The sequence below is a fragment of the Colletotrichum truncatum genome (genome assembly GCF_014235925.2).
Source record: "Colletotrichum truncatum strain CMES1059 chromosome Unknown Contig_0007, whole genome shotgun sequence".
In the NCBI taxonomy this organism is placed as follows: Eukaryota; Fungi; Ascomycota; class Sordariomycetes; order Glomerellales; family Glomerellaceae; genus Colletotrichum; species Colletotrichum truncatum.
In genome coordinates, this window is record NW_027222404.1 from 1,822,644 (window position 1) to 1,831,285 (window position 8,642).

General features: G+C 46.4%; 1 protein-coding gene across 1 annotated transcript; it reads right to left on the reverse strand.

Moving 5' to 3' along the window:
* Nucleotides 1-3,467: 3,467 nt before the first annotated feature.
* On the reverse strand, nt 3,468-3,964 carry CTRU02_210933 (uncharacterized protein; the record flags this gene model as incomplete). Its single annotated transcript, XM_070205550.1, has 2 exons — nt 3,468-3,473; nt 3,542-3,964. 2 exons carry the CDS (start codon nt 3,962-3,964, stop codon nt 3,468-3,470), a joined length of 429 nt encoding a protein of 142 aa, XP_070060793.1.
* Between the last annotated feature and the right edge of the window lie 4,678 nt (nt 3,965-8,642).

The window sequence follows — 8,642 nt, forward strand, 5'->3', positions numbered from 1 at the left end:
TAATTACGAATCGATTCAGAATGTCCTCCCGCCCTTCGCGATCAGGAATGTGAGGTCTGGGCCCGCTTTGAGGATGATGAAGAAGATGAGGCCTGAATCAATTCAGGATCGGTTTGGAACCAGTTTGGGACTTCTTTCGGGACCGATTTGGAACCGCTTTAGAATCAATTCTTTATAGATACCCGGGGCGTTCGGTTTTTAAGCTTTTTTTTAAAAAGCATTTCTAAATCAATATAGAAATGATTTAGAATCGATTCTCTACCTATCCTATATGCTATCAAAGTCCTAACCTTCTCCGCCGCTCTGCTAACTCTAGTTCCTTTTCTTGTAGTTCAAGCTTCTGTTTTTCAACTAGAAGTTTTCTTGCTTCTAATTCTAATCGCTTTTCTTCTAATTCTAGACTTTGCTTCTGTAAGTCAAAGTCATCTTGTTGTCCCTGTCTGATTTCGTTTCTTAAGTTAGAAATAGATGTTCTTTGGAGAGTATTTGACCTAATAACCCCAGAAGATGAAGCATGGGAAAGACGAGGGGATCGATTCCGAATCGCTTCTGAAAGACTTCGGGATCGATTCGGAATTGAGGATGGACTTCTTGAATTAGTACCCCTTGAGGGACTAGACGTAAAGAGTCGGGTTGATAAAAGCCTTTCAACACGTTCATTATCTAGTTGCTCACGGGATTCCCTCTGGCGTTGGCGTTTAAGTTCTAAAATAATTTAGAAATAATTATTAATAAATATTAAAGTATTTTTAACTTACGTAAACGGCTTGCAGCTGTATTATAACGGCTAATAATAGAAACATCTTTCCAGGAAAGCCGGATTCCTAGTGTTGTAAACACTGTATCCTGCTCTAAAAGATGGCGATCGTATTCTGCACATCTAAGTACTTTTGAATTAGTTCTCAACGCATTCCAAACCAACTCCGAATCAATTCAGAAGGGATTCCAAACTTACTTCTGGATACATGTAAGTAATGGTAAATACCGATTACTCCAAGTATATGAGGCTTCATGTAAAACCTCAACAGTATTTGTATTAGGTATGAATTGACTCCAATCTGATAAGGGGATTTTAGAGCAGTTCTGATTAAGTCCAGCTGCAATTGTTTTTCGGGCTTTATGTTGAGCCCATGCTTTTATTTAAGGTTCAGCTAAGTAAATTAGTTCCCAAGTGATTCTGAAGCGATTCGGAAGCGATATAGAATTGATCCTTACTCTCAAATGCCTGACATAAAGCGAAGTAGTCTTCTGAGGAACGGCAGAATAGTAGGCTGCGCATTTGATTCCATAGAGAGTCAGGGCTACGGTCTTCTGTACAGTATGCCTCAATCCCTCGTTGGAAATGAATTAAACAGAAGCGTACAGAGCGTTCAACCTGCCATGCCCATGGTCTATGCTCTGGGTCACATTCCAGAGATAGATATTTCCCAAACCCTAGATAATTAGTTATAAATCGGTTCTGAATCGGTTTAGAAACTATTAAGAACCCATACCAATAAGGTTTTTATGGTCTTGATCAACTGTAATACCTAGTAGACCCCTACCATGAAGGTGTTTCCACTTGACTTTATATCCAAATTTCTTATAAAGTAGTTTAAACACAATTGTATACATCTGCTGATACATTTCTGTACTTTCAGAATTGGTAAAAACTCGGATAAGTGGAATTGCTAAAATAGTTAGGAATCTGTTAAGAATCCGTTCTAAATCGATTTAGAAGCGATTACGCACCTTTCGAAGATATCGAATTATACCATCCCCAAATAACCTCAACTTCCTCCTTTCCAGCTAGATGTTTATAGTTTGTATCTACCTGGAAAGTATTAAAAGCCTCTTTCTTCCATAATTCAGCTTGCTCTGCATGAAATACAATACATAGGTATGTATTGCCGTCATCATTAAAGTACTGAATATACTATAAGTAAATTAGTATTGAACCCGCTCAGAACCGATTCAGAATCACTTCATACCCGAATTTGACGCCTAGTTTGAGCATACTGGTATTCATACCAAATCGCTAGACGTGAACAGCCTGCTGGAAAGCTAATTGCTTCTTGTTTACGGATAATTAAGCGTAAGAAGTCTGTATTTGCTAGACTTTGATGAACGCTTGTAATAGTCTGGCTATTATAAGTATCACAGAATTCCTGAAGTTCGCGAGATTGTAGGAATGCATCTAGAATCAATACTGGATTAGTTCTGAATCGGTTCGGAAACGATTCTAAAAGGATTCTCACTTAACCCCGTTCTAGGTTGATTGATCTTCTGGACTACCTGTTGCAGCCCAGATATAATACCAGCTGGGGCTCTAACTGGTGGTGGTGGTGGATGTAAATGGACCCCATGAGAAGTTAGAAGAATAACTGGGGTAGCTTCTAGATCAAGCGGGACCCAGAAGTTCCATTTTACTGAACACGTAATTTGAAGAATTGTTTCAGGAACGATATGATTAGCGTCTAGATTGATTCAGAATCAGTTGGGAACCCATTTGGAATCGATTCGATACTAATTTACTTACCGCATCGTGTAATTCTCCTCTTATTGCTAGCAAAAAGATAACAGCTATCAGTAGGGGAGCTTTCTTCTATACTTCCCCCTTGAAGTATAGTTTTGATTAGAGGTAAATATAGCTGGAATTCGATTGGAGGAAAGCCAATATAATGGTTTTCTCCTTGGAGACTTTGTGACCAGCAGATGCAGCGGGCTGTAATCTGGGAAGTTCCTGGAATATACTAAAGTGATTCCGAATCAGTTCCAAATTGATTCCCAATCCATTCAGAAAGGCTTCTTACCCCATACTCTGTATTAACTACTTCAAGACTACATCTTTCTGTAAACGGTCGGCAGGCGGTATGTTGTTGGAAACGTTTTATCTGTGCTTGTGCCCATCTATTTATAAGTATTTGTTGGAATAACGATAATCACATGACCGTACGACAAGGCTGTCACAGGCAAAGGGGTGTATAGGTGGCATGACTAGCACCTGTAACACCTAAATGTCTGAGGAAGGGATCATGGTTTATTACCTGTCATGCACGACTCGTGTCTAGGTATGGACAGAGATATATCTGTTCGTACGGAAGGCAACATCTAGTTAGGAAAGGTAATCACGGAAAATAGAATCTTTGGTTCACCCTACATTTATGACAGTACGATCGTACAGAGAGCCCATTCAACAGTATTAGTATATTATTTCTAAAAGGGTTCCGAACCCGTTCGGAATCGATTCTGAATGCTTACGAAACTGCTTTCCGTTTGAGATCATACTGTAGTACCTCTGTTCGTAATGCTTCAATACTTTGCAAGATTTCTGGGGTAACTTTCTGATGCTTCCAGCATGGAAGATTCTGATCGAAATAAGAGCATGCCTTTCCACCTGTACAAGTGTAAGTTGAACGTAAACAAACAGCATTTTGAAGGAATGCTGAAGTCGTCCGTTTTGGTGGGAATTGCCGGGCATGGTTGTACTAAATCTGTGATGTAATTAGTTCTGAAGTAGTTCGGGATCGATCCCGGATCGATTCAAAAGTAGTTCGTTTACCATTCTCCAAGGCGATTTAATATCCTCCTCATTTAAAGTCCTTATATCAATAACATAAAGGACTCCATTCTCACTTGTTTCTGGATATTCTATAAATGTAGGTAGAAAGATTACTTTTTGAGCAAGTACATGAACATCCCTGAGGCTATTATGCCCAGAACGGGTTGCCTCTGATGAAACAAGTGTTGGAGGTATTTCTGAATCGGTTTCGAGTTGATCCTGAATCGATTTAGAACTAATTCCAAAGTCGTTCTCATATATCCCTACCTCCTCATTTACTAGTAAGCCAGACTGGGCCTGGGCTGGTAGTTGATAGTAAAGATTTAAGTCTTCTTCAGCTTCTGCATCAAGACTAGTAGGTTCTAATAGAGGACTTATTCCCTCTAGGCGAGGGAAGAGATTTTCAATCGATTGAAGAGCCATTGTAAATCGATTCGGAACGGATTTGGAAGCGTTTAAATGTCGTATGTTCTTACAAAAAGTATGTCAAGGGTGAGGTTTCAAACCGCGCTAAGGAATTTCAACCTGACCATAGCTAACTAGCTGACCATGGTCAGCTGATCTCAGGGTAGCCCCACAAATCACAAAATAAGTGGGTAATTGGTCAGGTTATCCCCCCCCCCCAATGGTCGCCTTGACCACACCCTCGGGAGTCTGTGACTCTCTCTCTCTCTCTCTCTCTGCCCTCATCTCCTTCGTCTTGCGCCATACTCCCATGTGGGTTCGCGCAAACTGGCAAGGGGAAGGGTTGAAGACATGCTGCAGCGGTCCAGCAATAGAGCAATGTCGAGATGTGTGTTATGACGACGACGACGGAGAAACCCGTCCAAAAGATTCGGTGCTGCAGTGCTGGTACACCCCCAATGGATACCATGTGATACTACCTAGTAAGGGTGTATATATTCCACCAAGCCAAGGTGGAGAGTATGCTGATTAATTAAGCATGGGCCATGGAAACAGTACCCAAGCAACCAAGCAAACAGGGCTGTGGTGGTCGGGGCGGGGGAAAATGACCTAGTCTGCCAGAGACAGATGCAGAGGTACTTTGATTCCGCAGAGTACCTCTGGTCCCCCATAGATGCTACTGCACGTCCTAGGCCTATTCCCCCTTTTTACAGCTAAAAGAGCAGACCTCAGTGCTGCACATGGACAATATATTGGAAATGAAAAGACGAGGGTAAGAATGCCAGGACTTTGATGCCTGTTCAACATTCTGCTGCATGAGCTCATATTGGGACTGGTAGCATCCCCCAAGCAAGTCTTTGAAAGAGATGCATAACAGGTACTTACTGATACCCCAAGAAACCCCCAAAACACTGCTGGAGATGGCCCCCATTGCCATGGTAGAATGGCCCGGGATTCATTGCTCTCTGCTCGAATCCCGCCCTGTGCGCGCGTAGTGTACTCCATGCTACAATACTCTCCCTTCAACTACTAGGTATTTTGCTGACTGCTGAAGTGTCTGCCCACTATGCCGGGCTGCTGGCGAGTGTTCAGTTTCATCGCCGTCTGCTTCTTGGCCTTGTCGAATTCTTCCCTTCCATGTCATGTTCCTGCCGAAGCCACATACGCATCAAGTCAACCCCATATGCTTTCACGGCCTATGACGCCTTAGCACAGTTAGTTCGATGCATACATTTCGTATCGTCGCCCGTCTCATCCAACGTCTTGGCAGGCCCTGACTCGCCCTACCGCCGCCGGCACCACAGCCATGGTCGCAGCCCTAAGGCAAGCCATGTCTGCCAGCACATCCAGCCCTCTCAGACCGCATCTCGGGCAACAGGGCAAGTATGCGTCTCTTTCGCAAAACATCCCATCTTTTTTTTTTTTTTGTCGTGTCTCGTCTCTGTGTTGGGGAACCCACCAGTTGTGGCTCAACTTCTGGCTCCGGCTTTGACTCCGACTCCGACTCCAGTTCTGGCTTCAGACCCTCTCTCTCATCACCGTCTCACCTTGCTCCAGCCAGCCAGCTTCCGCATACCAAGTACCAGAAGGCAGAGCAAGGAAGACATTCTGACCTTCCTGACCTTACAATAGTACCTTAACAACTCCATGTTACGTAGTACTTACTACTGCAAGGCAGGGCGACACATCTCTCCACCTCAGTTGCAACTCTACAGCGACAACAACATCCCACCTAACCCTCATCCAACCCCTCCTTATGCGTATCGCTTGGCTACTCAGTCCCGAGCCTTTCTCTTCTTTCCCCTCTTCTCATCTTCAACATTCCTTAATATCTCTGCCCGGGCATAGAAGGCCGAAGTAGCCCAATAGTTGATTGGCACAGACGAGACTGGGGGCTTGTGTGGGTTAAGACTTTCCAGTCTCTATGCCTCTGGCTTGCCGGCCCTTCTCTCTCTTCACAGCACTGCTCGCGGGCACCCTACAGGCAGGGCTCCCGTCGCTGGATGCAGCCAGGACAGGGTTACATTGACCCGTGTGCCACCTCTGGCGCAAAACAGATGTGCTTCTTTCCACCCATTCCACTCGGCCCCCCGGCCCATGTCCAATGGCAAGCCGGTATTAACGCCTTCGTTCCTCTCTCCCGGGTCCCCACGTCGTCAGGTTTGGACCCGACAGCTTGTTCTGAAGGATTCCTCCCCTTCCCCCCTCCGACGCTGATGCCCTTGCTCTCTCCCGCTGCTGTGCGCAGCCACCCCACTGACGCTGGCCCGGTCAGCGAGTACATGCTGCCTGCAAAGTACCTAGCACACACTACCTGCCACGCCCAGTCCTGTCCTGCTTCGCCCTGTCCTGGACCGTTTCGTTGCTTGCCTAGCCCGTCCTCTTTGCACTAGATCTGGATTTCAGGGGTGGCCCCCAGAGGGCCCATGACAGGGCCTCTCAGCTTGATCAGCCAGCCAGAATTCAGGAGCTTTTTTATCTGCACCTTTTACTGGGGCTTTTCTCGTTCAGTGTGTGGACTTTGTTCTGTATCCGTAATGACCTGCCTGCGCATATGTAGAAGTGTTCTAGCAAGCAGGGCCAAAGTCACCCTTGAAGCAACCCCCCCCACAGTGGAAACAAACAGCCGTCTGGTTCCTTTTCAAGGTAGGTACTAGAGAATCCCCTCTCATCAGACACATGTACCCGTCCACCTCGTCTTTATCCGAGATCTGCCTTGGTCTAATAAGAATTTTGGTCTACTAGGCCATGCGGAGCTGTAGGTGAGGCGCCATATTGAGCTTCGAGCGTCGTCCCTCTGTTTGTTCTTTTTCCCTCGCTCTCGTACCTGGCCCGCGCAATATCCCTAGCCCGCTACCTTACCTGACCAAGCCTTGGGCCGTTATGTACCTTGACTACCCTTACTTCTCCTTAGGTTCTCTCGTCTAGAGGGGGGCCACAGCGACCCGTGCAGGGACTCGGGGGCACAAGACACCTACCTGGACCTTGCCCCCTCCATCCATCTTTTGGTGACCTTTCTTTGTTTTCGCCGATTGAGGTACCTACATAGATCCCATTCATTTCCATCCATCCATCCATCCTCCCATGATTCTTGGGTCTGCTACCTGCCTTCATTTTCGTCACTGACGCTGACGCACTACATAATCATTCCCTCCTCGCCCTACTTCCAGCGTTGATCGACATCGTCATCGTCAACTATCGTCGTCGACGACACCATCCCGACGGGGGAAAATCAAAGTGCCCTTTCCCCTCAAACTGCTGCGCCTCAGCTCTGCTTCTTTGGCGTCCGATACCCTTTCAGCCCCCCCTGGTCACCAACAACCCTCATTCTTACACCTCGAAACAGTTGTAAGGTGTTGCAGACTTATCTAGGCCGGCAACACATCTTCTCAACACAAAGGTCACTCGTCAAACGAATCGATTTTTTGTCCTTTCACCTCTTGTTTTCCCTGCTTCAGCCACATCCTTCAGGCTGTATCGACCGACAAGAGAGAATCTTTCTATATCGGTATTGAGGATCCTTACTATCGATAAACCCGAGTTGACGGTCATATTTACTGCAAACACCACAAACCACATTACACAATAGTCTCCTTCTCGTTCTTCTTCACTACCGTAAGGCTCCGTTCAATAGAATCCGTCTCCTGGCCTGCAACCCTGACCGCATCGCAGTAGGGTTCCTAGTCAGTCTCAGCCTACCTTGCCGGTACGTATCCTTTTCGACGTCCTTCACCTTGCTCCCTGGATCCCATTCCCTTGTTCTCGATACCCTTAGTCCCAGTTACCTTCATAGCCATGTCTTGCGGTGGCGGCGGCGGCTGCGGCGTTCTCGGCTGGCCGGACACTACCACCACCAGACACACAACTATACCCTTTCACTCATAATACGGCTAGGCCCCATCGAATAGCTTGTCAGAAGTTCCTCGGGGGGAGTTGAATCAAACTCTGATCCCCCCTTCTTCGAGACTTTTCGTGACCGCTTGTCGGCGCAAGCTTCCCGTCTTAAGAATACACCATCCTACACTGCCTAACATACCTACACAAACCCTCCACCAAATAAACCCTCACACCATTGTCTCGGGTCTCTCCTTGTCACCCGCTCCAGTTTATTTTTCTCTCTCCTTTCATTTTCCTCATCGTCTTCTCCGGATTTCCAAGACACAGCAAACGCACGTCGTTGTCGTCTTCCTGGCCAATTCGTTCTCGCCTCCCTTTCCAACCCCCCTCCGGATCGACGTTTTCGTCAAACATTTTCCTTATTCAGCCTGTCACTTATCCACAAGCGGCTCGCCCGCTTCCCGTGCCGCTTCGGGACATTAATTTTCTGACGGTTGGGAACAGGAGCCGGGTGCCAATTAGGGACGTCATCGCCTGCATTCTGGCCTTGGTGTAGGGGTCCCTGATTTGAGATTTTTTTTTTGATTTTTTTTTCCTTCTTTCTCCCTTTGAAGAAAACCCTTGACACACCCCCTAACAGTCGGGAAGCCAAGCCTTGACTCGTTTTCTTCGTGTTTGCCTCTGCGCATCACCGGTATTCTTTGCGCAAGCTTTCGACATTGTCGAGGTGGTCGCCCATCATCAGTTTAAGCAGCGACCCAACAACCCGATATCGAGACCTCAACCGACTTCCACTCATAATCCCACTCACATGAGTTAATCCGTCACGAGTCGCCTCTGCACCTATTCTTAGTTCACA